General features: G+C 38.3%; 1 protein-coding gene across 1 annotated transcript in view; it reads right to left on the reverse strand.

Annotated features, from left to right (window-relative positions):
- Positions 1-21,487, reverse strand: part of ABI3BP (ABI family member 3 binding protein) — a 152,218-nt gene that overhangs the window by 5,369 nt on the left and 125,362 nt on the right. Inside the window, exons 49-55 of the mRNA XM_026035896.1 lie at positions 21,071-21,154; positions 18,897-18,965; positions 17,875-18,087; positions 13,471-13,582; positions 4,076-4,155; positions 2,262-2,291; positions 1,516-1,677 (exon numbers count right to left, since the gene is read on the reverse strand). Coding sequence (XP_025891681.1) covers positions 1,516-1,677; positions 2,262-2,291; positions 4,076-4,155; positions 13,471-13,582; positions 17,875-18,087; positions 18,897-18,965; positions 21,071-21,154 — 750 coding nt within the window. The remainder of the gene's footprint in view (positions 1-1,515; positions 1,678-2,261; positions 2,292-4,075; positions 4,156-13,470; positions 13,583-17,874; positions 18,088-18,896; positions 18,966-21,070; positions 21,155-21,487) is intronic.

A 21,487-nucleotide genomic window follows, 5' to 3' on the forward strand; every position in this document is an offset into this window, starting at 1 on the left:
AATTACCTCCATAATAAGGAACATACTTGAAAAACATTTTAGGTAACAAATGACTAGATACACCTTTTCCTTCTGTCAGTAGTAATTCTAGCATAAATGTAATACTTCATTTTTGCAATGAGGGAACATTCAACAACATTCATTATGGATGTTCTTAAGCAAATGGGAYGCAGTTTTGCACACTATGAGTTCTGCAAAAACAGCAGTGTAAATATGTCCTGAAAAAACAGACTGCTACTTCCACTGGCCTCTGCAGTGCGATGAGACATCAGAACAAGAGGTGGCCTCAGCTGGAAACCTCCGCGCTCTACTGGAGAAGCCCGTGTCATGTCAGCCTCACTTAGCAAAGAGTGGTGAAAAACATCGAAGGGTTTACATTTACATAAACATCTAATATCCTTCWAATATTGTGGCAAGTGGCCTGCAGAGGAGTTCGAGTGCAAGAAGCAGGCTCAGCAAGTGAAGGGAATGCAATGTGGCTACCATCATCTTTCCTCAGCCAAGTTAAATCTCCAGTCTTCCAGCAAGAACAAAAACAATCTAATAAAAATAGGAAAATGGGCTGCTGATATGTGAAACTCTCACTCTGAGACCAAAGTAGCTTTCAGTGTGGTGTTAATACGCTTGATTTAGGGCTGAAGTCTAGTCCTGCTAGATTAGCACAGCTATTTCCTCTACTGGTTTGGTGATACGCTCTACCTCGTTGCCAGTTCTTGTCACTTGATCGCCGTGGGGCAGCCCGGCACGGGGTGAATGAATGATACCTCTGTTCAGAACGGCCTCTCCTATTCACCCATCCGCCAGGATGCTGTTGACGAGGCGGGACTGCGCTCGCTGTTAACGCCAGGGCTTCCCTCGTTGCCTGCTCACAGGGGAGCGCTGGTCGGGGCAAGGCCAGGCCGCTCCTGATTACATTGGCACGGGCTGCCTGCCGCGCTCCGCTCTTCCTGCTTTCCAAAAAGTGCTTTCTCCCACACACGGAGACTGCTGAGCCCTGCTCCCGGGAGGGCCCAAGCTCTATGGGTGGGTAAAACCTGCTCCTTAGAGGAGAGGCTATATATTATTTGCTCTATATTAAAGTAAGCTCCACAATAATGAATTAAGCAGAAGTGTAGCGAATGGGGTGGGAATGAGCGAGCTCTAATCGTGGGCTAAAATTAGGCCCTAGTCCTGGATTAGTAACTATCCCAGACCACTTTCTGAATTCAAGATTGGCACCTTCACAATATAAACTATTCCCTGGCAGAGATCTGGTCTTTGTGAGCATTCTGTATGATCCCCTGGTTACTTATAGGTGCTGTAAAACAGATGATGACTGTGGAGAAGTAACTCATGAATCTTGGAAAATCTGGTATCAACGACATTCAGATTACTAAGCACAGGCAGGTTAATCTTTCTATGGAATAGATTATACATCCCTGATCACGTTTCAACAGAGCCAATCTTGTTAAACCTGTGAGTTCTGGACCCATATCTTGAGGGGTGTACAACTTGGACAACTTGAATGCCACTTACCTGTGAGGGAGTCGCTGAGGTAGATCTTATATCTCAATGAATTACACAGCTGCACACCTACAAACTTCTTATACCAAGTCCTCTTTACGTATTGCTTCCCTTTGCATTCTGAATAGGTGTCAGAATTGAATGGGATTTCAGTCCAGATGGCATCCTTTCCCACTGCAGGAGAGGGAGAGAGTCATAAGGACTCCATATGCCAATATGGAGTGATGTATGACAAATATACTAAAATAAACAGAATTAAAACCCTGATGGTGCAGATAATATGCCTTGGGGTATATTCCCACCAAAGACATTAAGAATCTTAAGAAGTGGCCTAAAGCAGAGCTGGATCAAGCCTTCAGAAGCAGACAATTTTTGGAAAGCACCCTGGCAGATAAATAGCTGCCTCTGAAATGTGCCCTGTTAACTCATTTGCAAAGGTGCAAAGCAGCTCATTCATTTTATGATGCTTTCTTTTCATTTAATGACCAGGCTGAGACACCACAAGGGTTGTCCTCATCTGTGTACCTTGGTTTGAAGCCACTTGAGCACCACCTCACGTTGACTGTGTCATGCTCAGGTAAACATTTAGCCTGGCAAGAATTCCTTATGATATAGATGGAAGGAGTGAAATCATGAGTGAACGCTGCTCTGTCCCATAGCTCATTTAACTGGCACGGTACAGCAACATCCCTCCAAAATTTATGCTATCTCACTTCCTAAAAAACTCCAAATCAGAACAGTTGGTACAAAAAGCTTACTTGAAATGGGCTCGCTCACTCTTGGGTCCGCTGCGGAAAGAAAACAAACATTCAATCAGAGAATGCAAATTAAACTTTCCTGATATTTCTGTGGAAAAGCATTACAGTGCTTTTCCTAGTATGTTTTTCTGTTGTTGACATTAAAAAAAAATTGGACATAAAATTCACTACTCTTTTTTTTTTTTTGTACTAAAGAAATACATTTTCTGTGCCATTATGTGAAACTACTGCATCATTGGGCTTTTAAAAATTTTACTTCTGAAACAATACCACCAGTAACATCAAGAGTATAAAACCTGCCAGTAAAATAACAGTTCTACAGCTTTCTTTTTTTGTATTTCGGTTTCAAAACTTAAATAATAAAATGGACTCTTCTGTAATTCTTGCAGCACAAAACTTTGCTATGAAAGCCCCCCAAAGACAAATGGATGTGTGCGATTAAAGGAAAAACAAAACCAGCTGCTTAATTTGTCCAAACAAAATAGGAGACAGAGTAAGCATGAAAATTGCATTTGGCGTAAATATATTTTTCAGGTTTAACAATCTAAGTTACAAAGAGCGTATTCATGGTTTTCAGAAATGCCAGGCATAGTCTGAACTCCTCCCTGGCTAATTCTCTGCAGAGCCAAAGCTCTGATTCATCCGTGACTGAGCACTTTGTAAGGGCTATGATGACACCTGGCTCGAARTGCAGCCTGAGAATGTCCCTTTTAAGAGGCTAAATCCATATTGTGTTCTTTAAGGTGCTATTGAGCAATAACCAGATCTACTCAAAAAAAAATATATATCCTGCTTGTACAGAGCCAACAACTACCATCCTCCTCCCTAGGCACTGGAACAGGGGGAGCAAAGGCACTCTCTGATCCTCACCTCTGAGTCAGGTACAACTTGGGAATCAACATGTGACCAAGCCAGCCTTGTTTATTGCTCCCTAACAGTTTCACAAGAGAGTCAACGTGATGAAAAGGGGCATCTCGGGACTCCAACATTTCTAAACTGCTATTTCGGACTCATTAGTTTTAGTTGAACAACATATTTGTTGCACAGTAATCTTTTTGAAGAGGTGGGCAGTGCGTATAAACATGTCAGCCCCAAGAAGAACTGTTTGTTCCTTAGAGCTTTTCCAGGCAGGTGACTTCACAGACCCAGAAATACCAGGAATACTAATCTTAAATGTCTCAGCCTTCAGCTATTTATGCCATTTTCAGCGTAAAGTTAGTTTCTTCAGAGTGAAGGCCACACATTGATCTTTCTGTGTTCCATCTTTTTATTTTCTCCTGCAGYCTGGCCAGGTTATATCCTCATGGAAAAGGGCCCTGATCTCAGACTCACCTCCCAGGCATTGCCATAACTGGCTCAATAGTAAAAAGCCAAGCTGGAGATAGTAAAAAACAAACCAGAGGATGCTCAGTGAAGAGAGCCCAAGTATGTGACTGCTTTCATATGCCCCAGACAAACGGATTAGTAGTAGTGCACAAAATCAGATACAACTGATAATGACTGTAACAAAAGTGCAGTTTACAGCTGATGTGAGTCAGCAAAAATATGTGAACAAAACTTCTTACTGCACAAACCTGCACAAAGTGATGTGTAAACCTAGAAATGTTACTCCCTATCTTGTGTGATAAAACCTCCATTAGAAATTGAGGGGGTTTTAACAGTGGCACAGACAAATTACCTGAATCCAGTTTTAGGATCCCATCCATCGGACTACATTGTCTGTTTAATTTGAAGGTACTAAATGTTAATTCCTTAGTGGCTGAGCACATCCCCAATGATTTCTAAATGATGGACAAACCATTGGACATCCTTACCTGATTCAGTATTGAACGCCACAACGTTGCTGCTCGGGCCTTCTCCAAGAGGATTTCTAGGTTTCACGTGGAACTCATAACTGCAGAACAAAAACAGGAAATGAAAATTTTGCAAACTAAGTATTCTTATATGGTCTGGAGCAAGCAACTGTCAGCACATCCTCTGGTGCTCCTGGCCTCTTATGAAAGAGCCTAAAGGCCTTGATCATTACTCTGAAAAAATGGAGATAATTCTTTTTCCTGAGTGTATAATGCCTCTCTAAACACATAATTTCTCATTTATTTTGATGAATCTTTGCACACACGCTATTAATGTKTATTTTAATGCACCATTAGTTTAAGTCTGTCTTCTCTCTTACACAATTTCAGTGCTGGTGAACTTCAAGTCAGAAGCAGAAGCAGGAGAGACTGAGTTGAACATAGTGCTGTTTACTTGCAATTTTTTCATTCACAGGAACACAAACACCCAACTCCCTGCCAGTAGCATCCTCTCCATACCCTCCCCATGAGATGTAAGCAATAATTTGTCATTTGCAGGACAGCCATAAGGCATAAAAAATGATGATGGTTTTTCGCATGCTCTGGCATGTTCATATCTCTCAGTATAGGGAGCTGCTTCATCCACTAGAGAGATCTGGAGTGAGTCAAAGGACCATAGGTCTAGAAAATAAGACCGAACCTAGACACTATGCGGAATTAAYTGAAATTCCCAGAAATGGGTAGTTAAACATCCAGCTGTTGACTCCTGAAGGGTCACTTATTAGTGATAACTCAGTTGATCATGAGTGTACCATAGCTCTTCCCAAACAGCAATTTTCTGAAACAAAAACATTTCACTCTTTGCATTCTTGGAAAGCACCCTCTGCATACTCAGAAATTTGTGAACTTCTCTTGCAAGTTCCTACAGGAGACAAAAAAATTTAATTCAAACTTTGGACTGCTGCTCATTGTTTCTTGGTGCCTGCAAAACTTGAACAGCCTCAGTGGAGCCCTCATCGCACAGTACCATCCAGAACATTCATAAGACAATTTTTAACTTCAAAATTCCTTAAATAAGCAAGTGCCTTAAACAAGAAAAGGAAACCCTAAAAATTGTGGGAAATACTTGTTATTTCAATACATTGGTGTTCTGAACAGATACATTTTGGATAAATCATGGATATTTCTAAGTGAAACACTGGTTTGTTTTGGTCTTTAAAAAGTCTTTTGGAAGTTTTGAGCCATTCACATTATTGCAGGGGCCATTAAATAAATGAAGTAATAGGTTATTTGTCTTGTGGTTGTTTTTTTCACATTTACCAAACACAATGGGCTCTTTTCCTCTGCCAGAGTCGAATCAGAAACAACAGCAGTGGCTACAACAGCACAAGAACAAGCAGGAGTAACTTTTGGGGCAAAAGGAAAGTAATTAATCGACTGAAAGTTGGGAGAGAAAGGAAAAATTAGACCCATCTTATGGCATGAAAGAGATTATAGATCTAACTGAATACTAAAGACATGCTGTGGCTTTCTTCATAGAAAATGATATAAAGCCTCCCTTGTGATATGTCAGGCGAAGAATCTGAAAAACAAAAATAAAATTGCTGCAATCTTACCCTCTTCAACATAAGCCACAAGGGAGGGAAAAAACTGCTTGGAAGTCATATAGGACAAAGTTACTAAAGGGAACTAGGAAAGTTATATAATGATTATCCCACGTCTGCCTCTTAGCCAGACGTGATATTCACAAGCAACTGTCCATATGAAAYGCCAGTCTATATTCCATCTTTATATACATGCCCCTAAGATGCCAGGAACTCAATATATGCAGCAAGCTAACATCTCTCACACCTCCAACCTAGGAAAGTCATTCCCAAAACTTGGGAGAGATCAGGCCTCCTAAATCCTCTTCAAAAGTATAAGACACTAAAAGTCAACAGTATAAGACACTAAAAGTCCTTGAGCAGATTAAATGGACTTGCCTCACAGTAATTACTGTGCAGGACGGATTTTTCCACCACAGAAAAACAGTATTCCACATGGAGCTTTGGCAGACACTGCTGTGCCTTCATTTTTTTCAAATCATGCAAAAGGAGAAAATGTAAGAATTGAGAAAGAAAAGAGGCAGAGAGAGATTTTCATCATATGGACTGGGACAGCTTAGTGCAGTACTGCAATTTCAGATTAGTTGCTGAGGGAGTTGCTCCCTGCATTGGGCCGGCCCGTGTCTATTGAGTTTTGTTGCACAGAGTGTGCTTGAATAGKAGGTGACCCCAACTAGTGAAGAAAACTCGAATTAACAGAAGGGAACATTTTGCTCAAAAGATAATGATGAGCTTGTCTGGAAAGCTTTTCTCTTAGTCAAGTTCAAAGAAGGGCCAAAGTAAATAGGAACTGCTTACCCATACATTAGCAGCAGTATAGCACATATTTTGTAATGAAGAATGCACAAAAAAGCAGGATATTTTTCTGCAATCCTTTCCTTCCTATCATAATAGCACTGCTACTTTCACTGCAGTTTKCACTTCTTGACCCTTGCTGTTAACAGAAACCAAGCTCTGCAACAAACTTTTTCTTGTGTGTGGATAGCACGTTTTCGGTGCTAAATACAATACTAGACAATACTAATCAGACAATAGTAGATAATGTTAATAATAGCATAAGTAGATAATTATGAATTTAAATCTACACCTCTACCAAAAGCTTCTAACATAACCATACACTAAAGGTACGAAGACTTACTTGCTATGGTGCCTTTGAGTAGAATTAGAGCAATATTCCGTTTTTATTTCCTAACTTTCACAAGGCACATGAAAAAAAGCCATCTGAAGGTAACCATCTATCACACATTATAAAAACAGTTTGGTAAATGCATATATCCTGCACATTTCACCTTCACATTTTCTGTTAGTTATATACCTCCAGAGAAAGCATCGCTGGAAATTACTTTGCCATGGGACACAATCTAATCCAAAAGAGACCACTGTTTTGTGCACWCAGAAAGGAGAAAAGGGTAACTGAAATTACCAAACTACTTAACCAGATAAAGCACCAGAACCTAAAAGGAAGTTTTGCAAGCACAGGCTTTTTGTTTACTATCAATATTATTTTTTAACCAAAGATCTTTACCAGCAGGCTGGTGGAACACAACCCCTATTTTAWGGGCTACCTCAATTGCCCCAAAGCTGTTTGGCACATCTATGACTAATATAGCAGAACTGCATTCTTAAYATTTTCCTTTATTACCTTCCAATTGCAGCCAACACAAACATGCATAAGTACTGTGTTTAGACTCTTTTTTGAAGACTTGTATAGAAATTAGTGTTGCAAAGTTTCCTGGCCACAAGTGATATGCTYGCTAAACTTAACTGCCCTTAAACAAACCACCAGAATGAGAGGAAATGTACACCTACAGGGATACAGAAATAAGAACTACCTTTTTTTGCAGATGAGTAAGCAGAAATATTCCAAGAATTCAAAATGATATTGTATCAGATGATTGGAAGTCTCTTTCTTTCTCTCTTTCTTTTTTCTTTTTCTGTTTTAAGGGGCCTGAAAACCCCACAACTAATAATAATAAAAAGAATACTAAAAATTACTGAAACATTTTCTTGTTTAAGTGTAGTTTTCAGTGTAAAATAAAAATAGAGACGATCCCAAAGAATGGAGTCCTGRGTGTTCAAATGAACCTGCGAGAGGCACCTTTGGAAAGAAACCTCCAAAACCAAGGAACTGTGTGACAAGTAAAATGGAATGTTACAGGTTGCACTGCTCAGATGACTGTCTGGAAGCTGGATTGTAATTGCTTTGATCAAAACAATCATTCCTGCAGTTTGGCTATGATGAATTTCCAAGTGGAATGAATGATGTGCTTCTGAGAAAAGTCTAAGAGTTGTTTTCAGCAGAAAAATTGTAGAATTTCTATGTAGGGATAAACAATTTATCTGACAGTTTAGTTCATACTACATCACTCCTCTCATTTTTCTTTGTTATTTGCATTAACGTACAAAATATGTACAAAATGCACATGCTCAGCCTGCATATGAGCAAAAGGGCCATGTTGAGGTTTTTAAGACAAGAAACTATCCAAAAGATAAAATTATACAGCAATTTTGGTTGGAAGGAACCTTTGGAAGTTACCTGCTTCAGGCCTCTTCTCATGGCAGGGCCAACTTAAAAGTGCATTAAGCTGTTCAGCATGAGCAAAACAAACGTGTGAAATCTCCACATTCTTTGGTGAACAGCACTATGGAGTGCAGGCAGGGAGGTCCTGTTATAGGTATGTGATTGGGTGCAGTTGAACTTTGGGAAAACAGGAGGGGGGGTGAGAGATCCTTATCAACAAATGACCACAGAATGAACCCTAGAAGAGTAGGCGYAAGTGTAATGAGCTAATGCATATYAACTTTCATACCCAGGGGAGGCATAAAGTCACTTTAATTAGACATGCAAAGTATGACCAGGGATGGGGAACATATCAAGGAGCAGCATACATTAGGTGGGCCAGGAAGTCTGTAACTTCTGAGTACCTTAGCCAATGGGAAAAAGAAAAGGGCATACTTTGGTCGGGACATTAGGATGAAAGGAGTCCGCACCCTCCTATGTTTGGAGAGACCCCACGGGCATATGCCCTGCTGGACTCTGCCTTTATTCGAATAAAGTTTTAGGACTCCTCTGTCTCCTCTGCAGACATTCGGTTCTTGACAGTGAGAGTTTCTATACAAATGGGGGCTCGTCCCGGAGCCTTCCACCTTCCGGGAACAGCAGATGGCAACTGGAATCGACATCGCCCCTCACTGAAACTTTCAGTGATCGATCCCCTTTGGCCACAGCCAACACCAGATGACTGATTGAGTTCCCAAGACTGCAGACGAGCAGGGGATCAAGGGAGATCTGCAGGCAAGACTGGGGGGTGGGTTTTTTCAAGCAATCTGATGGAAAGGACTAGGTCTGATGGAAAGGACCCCTAGGTAGCACTAAAATCCAATGGGAAGGATTAGGTCTGATGGTAAGGGCCCATAGGTAGCACTAAAGTCCAATGGAAAGGACTAGGTCTGATGGAAAGGATCTCTAGGTAGTGCCAATGGCATGGACCCCTAGGTAGTGCGAAAGTCCAACGGAAAGGACATCTTGGTAGCACTAAAATCCAATGGAAAGGATGAGATCCGATGGCACGGACTCCTAGGTAGTGTGAAAGTCCAATGGAAAGGACCCCTAGGTAGTGTGAAAGTCTGATGGAAAGGACAAGGTCTGATGGAAAGGACCTCTAGGTATTACTAAAGCCCGATGGAAAGGATTGGGTCCAATGGGAAGGACCATTAGGTATCACTGAGTCCAGTGGAAAAGACTACCTGGTCCCACAGAAAGGGCCACTGAAGTTACACTGGTGAGTACTATGCTTTTCAGGGATGTAACAATATGATCTATTTTGAAGAAATTAAACCAACCAAACAAGCAAACCAAAAAAGCAAACCAAAAAAATCCCACCCAAACACAAACAAACTGCATGACCTGGCTGGCTATGATGCACTCCTCTTTTCCCTTCTGCTTCTTCTGCCCCTTCCCCACTGAAGGGTTGTCTGTCTTGTTTCATCCCTGTARCATTTGGGGAAGTAACTCTCCAGCTGCTGATGAGACATCAAAATAATCCCCTGGATTTACCTCATCAGGACAAAAAGACCTTGGACAACAGGACTGGAGATTATTTTTGCCATGTAGTCTTCCCTATGACTATATATCCAGAGAAGGCTGCCTGTCTTGAACTGTCTTGCTGCTGTAGGATTCTTCTGCTCTAAAGTTACCCATGCAGACTAAAATACCATATCCATAATAATTTTTATTTATTTTTGGAAATCTTTGTTTAGATCAGCCCATTTTATATGTGTCATGAACTATCTTCAGCTCTAGAATCCCCGAAACTTCACAGCAGCACATGGGATTTTCATAGGATCACTGATAACTTCAGTAAAATCTGGAAAAATCTAGAATCTCAAATTCAGCTCCTCAGCTTCCCTGAAGTGTTTTAGGGCCAAGAAGGTTCTTCACCCACTAGTTCACTGCTGCTGAACCTCTCTCTTTCCATATACTTGCTGATACTTCTGTAAATGTTGGTCCCGTTTAAGATGGATTTCTTTTTCTCTTCCAAGTTTCTTTTCCAGCTGCACCTCCTCTACAGCCCTTTACTTTCAGGCCAGTTATGGAAACTGCTTCTCAAATTTAATGTATCACTTCATGAATTTGCAGACATTTCAGAGACTCTTAATAAATTCACTAAGCTGCATTTCATTGTCTCTTTTCCTCTTACTTTCAGTCAGCTGTGTCCCTAGATCTATTTTTAATTCTGGTAAGCAATCACCTCTTGATAGAGGGGAGAACTTTACTATTGATGTATGCCATCCATCACTACACTGCCACTGTGTGATGCCAACTGTCTTCACTTCTTTTCCTTGAATTTAGTGCTTCAATAAGCATGGATTCAAACAGTAACAATTTCTTGTGCTTCTGCCAAAGCTCCCAAGAGGTCCCAGAAATGAAGAAATCCACATTTAGGAATGGAAGTTTAATCAAATGCAGCCACTCTGAGAAGGACTCCCCATCCTTTATATCCTGTGCAATCAAAAGGAACATGCATAGCTGTAAATTGCATTCATCAGATGTTTTCAGTTTGGAGCTGATGGTCTCATGAATCCAACAAGACTTTGTCTTTCCTTTGGGGCAAAGGGAGGGTTGTTAAAAACATCATCCATCAGGGAAAAAGTTATCCTTTCAAGAGTTATATCTTAAATCAGCCTCTGTTAGAGGCAGCTCTGATCTCAAATCTAATTTGTTGTAGCACAGTTCACGCTCCAGAAGATAGCTTTTCTCCAGTCTTGATCTGTTCTTGTCTACTGAAACCCTAAATTCTCTCATAGGATGAGTAGAATCATTCCAAATTGCTGTTACAAAGTATTTTACTGCTTCTGCATAGTTACATCCTGCCTTACATGCTTTCCAATGGATCTGCTTGCCTTTACCCTACTGGAGTGTAAAAATGTCTTTCATTCATGTCATCTGAAACTCATCATCCAGCATCTTGCTTCTATGTCTTTTCTACACGTAAACAATTTATCTCATTTTTGTCACCACATGTGATATGACCAACTTTAGTGTGTAACAAGTCTCATTAATAAAATACAGTACTTGTAGAAGTGCAACTAATTTATTTCAGAGCAGAACTTAAAAAAAAAAAAAGCACAAAAAGAATGACCTTACAAGTTTAGCAGCATCTACTTTTGCTCTTCAAATGATATTTTGCTGTCTAAATCTCCTCAACTGATGAGGGTGAGGTGAGCGATGCTTTGTCTCAAGTTCTATTGCTAACACTCCCTATCTCTTAACAAAGCAGAAAAATACAGCTGCAGTTGACCTTGTTACAAGCCACAGGCCTTTAGAAAATAACAGACTTACTCTTTATTCAGTAGGTAACAATACAGATCCATCATTTGAATTCTGGATTTCCCTGAAAAGTTATTTTTGGGTATCACAAATCTAATGAGTCTTTCTTTTCCACTCCCCTATCCCACCACTTTCTGCAATACTTCCTCATCCTTCCCACCAGGAGCTGACATAAACTCAGCTAGGCTCAATGTGGAGTTTTATGTTTCCAATTCAATAATAATCATAATAAAATTACAAAAATATATTAAAAAATTATTATTAAAAATGGCAGTTTAACTGAAATGGAAAAATCCAGTAAGGATGGTCTTACAGGAAAAAAAAGCAAAACCAAAACATTAAACAACATTCTGACGCAAGCAATAAAAAATAYTGAAATTCAGGACAAATGAATTCTTCCCTTTTCTGCAGCTTACCATGGAAATGAAAGAAATATTTTTGATGAGCTTCTGAGATTCTTTTTTTTTTTCCCCCATTTAATACAGTGATAATACTTACTTGGGTTAACTCCTCAAGATGTACACCATCAATTGTATTTCACTGACATTTTTAATTTGCCATCTCTTTCAAGACAGGACTGAAGGTCCTGTATACRGGACCAATACATCCTTTCCATAATGCAACAAAAAGGCCAAATATCTGGCAGTGGCCTAACTTGCATTTCTAGTATATGAATGACCATTCATCTAAATAGTCAAGGAGCCTATGACTGTTCCGGTGTGTATCCTTAAATCCCAGAGAAAACTGTACACAGAAATCCTGATCCAATCTATGAAATTAATATTTCTTTCTTCCAGCTCAATTTATGGAGAGGTCAAACCAAGAATTCAAATACCAATGTAAGCATCAATCTTAGCAGTTACTGAGAAAATAGTGGTAATTGYCGAGTCAACTACCAAATAACTGCAAAAACTTAGCCTAGAGTTTGCACTCTTCACTACTTGCTTTGGTGGGATAGATGTTTTTCTTTATAAGTGCATCTTTCTGAGAAAGCAAATACACTCAAAATATCTCCAATAACACTGTCATCGTGGAAACATGAGATTAGCTGTACTTACCACCTGAAAAAATAAGAACTTTCCTGGAAACAAATTAATGCAAGTTCTCTATTTAACTTGATTGTCTGAAACCCACACAACAGAGGTTATGCTAACATATTAACAATTTTGATCAAAGAGATTTGAAATACACAATATCCATGACTCCCTCTGAGAATCTCTCTCAGTGTAATTGTTTTTAAACAATATTTATGTACAATTCTAAGTATTACGAACACTGGCTGTACATAGCTGGCAACTAGGGAGTAGATATTTAGGCATGCTAATGAGTGAGGAAGGTTTACACTGTTCACATAAATAGTCCTTGGAGGGTGATTTAGCCAATAGGATGTCTTAAGAAAATAGCTGGAGAAAGTTGTTTGTTAAGAATCATGTTGGTTCTACTTACCCACAAGAACAATATTTGAACAATGATCAGAGAACTAATATGAAGGGAGTTTAATTTAAAACATATTTTCAAATTTGAAAAATATCTATCTTTCACCTAATCCCACCTTGCTATAAGAAAAGGTTTGTATAGGATGGCTAAAAATATATCCTAGATAAGGACTGTTGAATTCTATAAAGGTTTATAGCAAATTCTGCAAAATCCTTCTAGTTTTTCGTCTGCTTAATTCTTTGAGAGATTCTTTTGAGAAAAAGCAGTGCACTTGCTTACAGTTAGCTATTAGTCTTTCTGACAAAACATATTACTTTTGCAATCCAATGAGATCATATATATATTCTTCGAAATTTCCTGAAGATTCCTGAGACGTGGAATGTGTGTTCTTATATGGTGGCTTAAAAGCAAAAACAAAGCATACTTTTTTTCCTATCAGAACAAGACTAAAACCAAATTGGATTTATATGCACCTTTCCATTTTAAGTTTGAGACAGTTGAATTCTGAATCAGTTGGATTAACTTTCAAAATTGTATTTAATTACCTTGTGTCAGGTTTTAGGTTTTCCACAGTGGAATGGGTCTGATTTGTAGTGATAATCGACTGCTCCTTTTCACCATCACTTGCTCCATTTTCAGTTGACACAACTTCGTACTCTGGAAAATTATAGTAATGAGAAACTTGCTTAAATAAGTTCTCCCATTTCAGCATCATCTTCATTGCTCTCTCCATTTTTATCTGATTTCCTCTCCTGCTGTTTAAGAAGTCGTATGAACATCTTGCATGAACATGTCTGGAGACATTAATATTTTTAAATGGTTAGGAAAACTCCATAGATACATATTTCCAGATTTCTGCGTGCCTAGCCCCTCATTTGTCCTCATAATGCAATTATAGGAAAGAAAAAACTCAACATCCCACCTCTGCTGGTAGGTTGGACACAAAATGGAACACAAGAAGGCCCAAGAACTCTGCAGTCTGAATAAAAAGGTATCAGAGATGAAGACGGAAATGTCTTACCATGTGATTAGCTTGAAACAATACCTGTTTTATTTTTTAAAGATTTTTGTAGGAAACTGCCTGAAAATTAACTTTGATTGTGCACATAAAGCAAATTAAGAWATCTACCAATTTGTATTTAAATAACTTTGTTTAAATTCCTTTTCCTTTTGGTTGTCATTATATGTCTTCTCAAGGTATATTATTTTCTTTTCCTCTCACACTATATGTCTTCCTTCTGCTATATAATCCTTCTTTGATAAGACTTGTTATTATAAACAAGAATCATTGCACAGACTTTGCTTTCTAGTCCTGCTTTGTAACACTGGCTCCAAATATTGATCTTAAAGACATTAAGTGTCTTTAAGATGTCTTTAAGATCTTATTGATCTTAAATGTCTTTAAGATCTTATTGATCCAAATATTTGATCTTAAAGACATTAAATGTCTTTAAGATGTATCTTTCTCAAGTGCTGTAGCATTGGTTTTAACCAATTTGTGAATATAGAAAGAGAAATAATATTACTGATAGATGCACATAAAGTCCTGTAAAACATTAATCATGACAAACTATAGTTACAACCAGCACTCTACTATCCCAGAAGGAAAAGCTGTTTTGTTACTAAAGCATAATGTCATCGTTGTTTTGTTTGAAATTTACTTCTGTTGGTATYTATAAATCAATGTTAAATAGAAGTGGCTTTATTGGAAGCATTGCACCATCCTGCCTTCATTTTTAGATACTCAGAGTTTTTGGAAGCTAAATAGGTGTTTTATTGGCAAAAAGGTTGACTGAATTAGGAAAAAGAATGAAATTCTCTCTCCTCCCTACCTCAAAAAAAAAAAAAAAACAAAAAAAACACAAAACTGGCAGCTGCCTGTGTAAAACAAGACAACTTTCAGAATTTGTAACACCTCAACTCTTGCTTGGATTTAAAGTCTTGAGAGTTCATATATCTTGCCTTTATAATTTTATAATCTTGATGTTTCAATGATAGGAATATGCAACACCTTCCAAAGAAAATCTGTGTGTCGTGCGTTTTCCATATTATCCAAATTCTGTATTGCTCCCCTTCCACAACTTTAGATAAAATTGTGGTAAGTTTTTTTTTAATTAGATTTTTTGGAGAGTACATGTTGCAATTCAAAACAAGATGTTTTTCAACATTACATTTATAGATATATGATTTAACTGAATATAACGATACCTATATTCTATTTAGCCTGTATTTACATATATTAACTTATACTATGGCTGCTTAGATAATATTCAGCACTAACATACTCTGGTCAAGGCTAAGCTACTACAAAAACTAACTAGTCTTACGAACATCCCTCGGAACGCGATGCATACCAAGTCCCACAAACACCAAAGCTAACTATTCTCTACAGCTCACCAACATGAATATCCAGTAGGTATGATGAACTCTTACAGTATCACCAGAGCAGTGGAACAAGTTTAGTACGTCCCTTATTCTCCACACATAGGGGATTTGTGTGAGCCCATTTGTGTGAGCGCATCCACACTGTCTTGAGCTCAGACAAATTTGATCCTCAGAGCAAAGTCCTCATGGGAGAAAATTTGTGGTATTATATGCTTCCCCCTGCCCTCACTCTCTTCCTCATCTGTAGCTACATTAACTTTCTTTAAGAAGTAGAAAGGCACGGAGAGATGCAGTAGCTACCAGCAATTGCAGTCTCCTCAGAAGCACCCAGTTATTCCCTTTGGTTGGTTATACCCATGTGCCAGTTCATTCAAAGAATTTTGCAGTTTTAACCTCCAAAGAAGAAAACAGCTCCAAAAATGTAGCTACTGGCAGGAACGAGCTGAAACTGGAACTTCCAAGCAAGAATCTCTTCTTTTCTGAAACAGGCATACAAAGGCACAGGCCAGTCTGGGCCTGCTCAGATGCAACCAGGCACAGCTGAAACTGTGGCCAATCAGTGAAATCAGTAAACTGAAAATAAGCAGCTCCTCATGGTATGAAATTTGAGGGCAATTCAGTAAAGGTTGTTTTTCACCATTACTGCCAGCAAGCAATGATTCTCCTTTCCCCTCCTTTCACCGCTCCCCCATAGCCATGCTCTTGGTCAAGATACASTCCCTAGCAGGTAACCTTGGCCTCACTCCTCAATATCTCTCCTGAGAAACATAGTGAATACCACCGAGTTGCCTTTCCTCAAGGAAGAAATTCACAGCCTCCCCATTTCTTCCCCTTTCCCCTCTCCAAAAGCCAGTGTGGCCTTGCTAGCCATCAGTGAGCAGAGGAGGAGCATGTTCTCAAAGAACATCTGCAGTAAGAATTTAGCTCGCCAGCGCTGTGAAGAAAGCAAGCACCATACTGTGAGGCCAGGCAGAAACAGATACACCTATGAGCCATTACAAAATGTCTAGAAAGCTCTATTTTCTTTCTTTTTACTTCATCTTTCCCCCTTCTCTCCCCATGATACTTTCAACTAATCAAGTTTTTAAAGAGAAGGTGGCAAGTCACAGAATTGTAATATTACAGTTTTACACAATGTTAATAGACCCATTTGTTGTCTACAGAGAAGAGTCTTTCCACTTGTTGCTGGACTCTCAGTTTCTCTCTCCTACCAACTGTAAGTACATATCAACACACACAGTGTGACACAGCGCACATCAACTGACACAGCGCACACACTTGACTATGGAACTCCAACTTTGCATTCTTGATCACAGCCGTGCTTATTATTTATCAGGACTTTCCATTACAATTCTGTTTTTACAATGTCTGATGTGACAAAATCCCCTCGTGTGATGTATTTGCTAAAAGTTACCCAAAGTAATCTCAAAAAAAAAAAAAAAAAAAAAAAAAAAAAAAAAAAAAAAAAAAAAAAAAAAAAAAAGAGAGAGAGAGAGAAATGCTCAAAAAACCTATTTTTTCATCGTTTTCACAGTTTTTTCTATTGAAACTGGGCGTTAAAAGGAAAAATCTGATGCTCCAATCAGAAGACTGAAAAAAAATGAAAAAATACAAAAATAAGAATAGATGACTGAAAACTTGATTTAAGACTGTATAAACAAATAATATCATACTAGTGCCAATATGAAGTAATTGCTGTTTTCAGAAAATAGGACTGAATGCCTTCTCTTGAATTTAGAAAGTGGTGTTGGATGAGTCATTCAATGAGTAATTATTTGATTTTAGGAGGGTTAAGGGTACTAGCTCYATGAAAGCACCTTTAAATCCTACAATTTAAATCTGTTATATCAATTGAAGAATAGAATAAATACAGTATTTATGGGAAAGCTGTTTCCTTTATTTAAGGCAAAATCTCTAGGCAATATTAAAGAAATTTTTCTCTTAGTGAAGCAATATTACCATTAATTCTACACTCTGCATAAGATTTTTTTTTTCCTGGAAACAGTGCAGAGGTATGCATTGGAAAAAAAGAAAAAGGGATTAAACAGTATCAGAAGACAGTAGGACCTTGTTTTCATCTTTAGATATTGCATGTTGACAGTTTTAATCAGCTCTAATTGAAATGTTTCTCTCTTTTTGAAGTACAAATGATTGTGTTACAGTGGGTKCATTAATATGCTCTAGGAAAACAGGTTGTTCTCCCTCCAAGAAAACATACAGATAATCCAATCACATCAAGGTTTATGGAGGCTGCTGCAAAATGACAACAGCGACAAAAGTATATCCCGTGAATAAAAAAGGCAGTGCCAAACTGCCCRAGATGCATCTTTTTTCACATCATCTCACATGTCAATGATACAACCATGTAAAACTCCATTCCTAATCTGGTAGCATTTTCTTATCCTCACTGGAGTCAGTAGTAATATAGAGTAAAAGAACTTGAGTATGAGACTCTCTTGGGGTAATCATATTCTATATACAACACAAATCCAGTGTCATTCAAAGTAAAACCAATTTGAAAACATTACATTCTGAAAAAAAATGAATAAAGAAATCAAACTGACCAGTAACAGTATCATTGTCTGGTTTTTCCCAATCCAATATGACAAAAGTTGGGCAGCCCTCGACTGTCACCACTGTGAGATTGGTTGGAGGGTTTTGTGGAGGACGAGTAGCTTCTTCCTTGCTGCCGCCTTCTTCTTGAGGGAAGTGTTCAAGGGAGCTTGTGATAGAACAAGGCACATCTTCATCTTTCTTCATGTACTTGACATGAGGGGCTAMGAACAATAGAAAAGAGGTGGTATTCAATATAGAGTGCTTTGACAAAGTATGGATACCATTCCACCTAGCACATAACTTCCAATTCAGGTCATGAAGTAGAAAACCTGCATGAAAAAAAAAATCAAGCACAAAAGTTGAAGAATGAAAACAACACATTCAACACTCCTCCTTAAGCTTCTTGGTTACTTTTTATTGTTGTTTTTCATTTTTGTTTTTATTTTTTTTTCCACTGTTAGATATGGAATCCAAATTCCATTTCCATTATTGTTATTGACATCACTAAAGAAATATCACTGAGCGGGCATTAGAGGGGATATGCACTAACTTTGTTCTTTTTGTAGTAAAACACCACACAACTCCATCTGCAGCTAATACAAAGAGATGACAGCCATCACACTTTCACCAGAAGGAATAACAAGTTTAGCCTAAAGTCATTCAACCATTAAACTCGCAGTTCTGAAAGCAAATGCCAAAATTGTCACTGAAAAAAAAAAAATCAACTTGCGTTGATATTGTTGATTACTGAAGCTGTACAACTTCTTATACACACAGCCACACATATTTGTCTGTTGAACTGTAACATAGGGAGTGGTAGAAGGGATGGAAAGAGAAGATTATTTAAGTAAAATTTAGTAAAGAATATGCTCATAGTACACCCAAAGACCTTCCATCCGATACTAAAATGGAATTGAATCACACAATGCTTTGACCCTCAAAGAATGAAAGAGGATAGGTAATTTTGATATGATAGGCCAGTCTTCATATGTTCCCCCAAACGCAAATACTGCAGCTATTAAAATCATACCTTGGTATCTTGGCTTGCCTGAGGAATCAGTTTCTGATGTAGGACTTGAGCTGAAGACCGTTGCGTCAACTGCGGGAGATAAAGTTACAATACAATATACAGTAAGTGTGAATTATTAGTGTTACAACTTCAGTATCTCACAACTCATTTGACATTTTACATTGTCACTCAAAAAACTTCTCTATGGTACACCTTTAGAGCCAGATTTGTATTTTTTCCTTTTAAAGACCTTACTTCGGCTGTGGTGCTAAGTAAACTCCTTAGTCATCTGCTAATATAAAGATAGTTAAAATCACAACAGGCAGTTTGCAACTGCTGCTGGATTCAACTCATGCAATATAGGTAAAATGCACTTTAGACCTTTTAAAATCTTTTTGCACTGCGCTGACTGTTTAGCTTGGGGCTTGGTTCATGCTCAGAAAATATATAACACTGTTATGGCAATCTCCTTCTTCAGAGCATACAGTGCACAGAAACTGAAAGAAACCAAATGCAAACATAGTGATGAACAGAAATGTACTAAAGCAGTCAAAGCTCATGACATAAATGTTATGGTAAAAAGTCATTATACTGAATACAGTCTTATCATAGATATAAACACTGCCTGACAGAATTTAGAGCTATTACAATGAAAAGTCATCCAATATCACAATTCATGTGGAAAATTTGAAGATGTTTGACAAAATAATGTATTTTGCTTCAGAAAAGGCATTTTGCATGTGCCTCTCACTTTTCATATAGAGCTCCTGAAAATRTGTTGTACAATATTACTGCTTCATGCTGTTGCCTTAAAATGTGACTCAGCAATTTGCACGTAAGGCCCCATTTTATTCTTAAAAACTATTTCTGTTAAAGTTATCTGTCACTTCTGTCTAGATTTTTGTCATAGATGAAAAAATGCACATATWTTTGAGAAGGAGAGAGAGCTTTGTAATCATTTAATTGAACTTTTATTTTCTGGTCAAACAAAGGTCAAACTGAAGCATGTGAAATTTTAAGACCTCAGTGGATGGGACATACCATAAATTCACAGCAATCATTTTTGTAAATCTAGCATCTAGCTTGCTTTATTGATCAACAAGGGCCAGCGTAAATTCAAATCATTATAAAGAGACAAGAGTTCTAGAACTGCTATAAATTGACTAAAATTAACATCAGCATAATTTACGCCAGTATACCAAAACCTACATATTTTGTCTCAAATATTAATTCAGAGCATTCCTTCACCCTTTTTTTCTATGTCATGCCAAGACAATTTAGATCTTAACTTGTGTCATAGAATCATAGCATCCTTAAGGAAGGGACTTTTAGAGCTCATCTAGTCCAAGCCCCCTGCACATGCAGGGTCACCCAGGGCACGTGGCACAGGGCTGCGTCCTAGAGGGTTTTGAAGATCTCCAGAGAAGGAGACTCTCCAATCTCCCTGGGCAGCCTGTTCCAGGGCTCTGTCACCCTCACTGTTAATAAWTTTTTCCTTAAGTTCCTGTGGAACTTTTGGGGCTTCAGTTTACGGCTGTTTCCTCTAGTCCTATCAGTGACCACCACTGAAAAGAGGCCACCCCATCCTCCTCACTCGCTCCCTTGAGGTGCTTATAGACACTGGATAGATTCCCATCAGCCTTCTCTTCTTCAGGCTGAACAGGCCCAGCTCTCCTTTGTAGCTTACTCTTAATTTTATAGAGGACTAATTGTCAACTGATCACCATGTGGTTACATTGTTTTTTTTCTGTCTAAATAATGGGCAGATCAGTCAAGTATATACAACACCAAAACCATATTGATCACTGACAAAGACTGTCAAGTCCTAATTAAATAAATTAATAATTTATGTCCTATGCAAAATGAAATGTTCAGGTAAGGAAGTCACTTAGGTGCTACCTTCACTGATTCAAACTAGTCAGTGAATAGTGTTGAAAGCCTGCTAAGCATACATTGGTTTCTGGGAAGATGAAAAGGACAGTCATACAGCACCATTTATAAAGATACAAATCAGAAGATAAGCAGAAGAATTCTGTCAATTTATTGAAGACACAAAGTGTCACTGGAGGAAATCAGAATTGTGCCATACAAAGTTCTTTTTATACTAATTAAATACATTAAAAAAGGAACTACAGGAAAATATTTTTTTAAAAAAGAAAATGTAATAGAAAGAAAAACATATATAATGTACTCACCATAATAATCTGGAGTTGCAGAAGCTGTTGGTGTCTTATATGGAACTCCTGTCTTCACAAGTGTTGTGGGCCCAGCAGGTTTAGCTATAAAGAGAAAGGAGAAGGAGGAGCTTGTGGCAACAAGGCATTTACTTTTTAAAATAGTGAAACAGCTTTTTGATTTTCTAACAGAAGTCAGATTTCTGAAAGCTACTTCAAGGGGCAAGTGGGATGATGAATTGAGGAGGAATTGAGGAGGAAAGCATATTTTCATCTCAAACATGGTGTTTTATCAGTACATATGCAACAGTTTCCAGTTGGATTTGTCCTGATTGTCTAAAGTTCTTCCTTCTAGCAAGAAAAAGATTCTTTTTGAAGGTCTCATTCACTTAGAGCATGACCTGGCTATAAGGATGGAAGGCATCCTACACAGCCTAG

The sequence above is a fragment of the Nothoprocta perdicaria genome, unplaced genomic scaffold, assembly GCF_003342845.1.
Source record: "Nothoprocta perdicaria isolate Ctin4 unplaced genomic scaffold, notPer1 scaffold_169, whole genome shotgun sequence".
Classification (NCBI taxonomy): domain Eukaryota; kingdom Metazoa; phylum Chordata; class Aves; order Tinamiformes; family Tinamidae; genus Nothoprocta; species Nothoprocta perdicaria.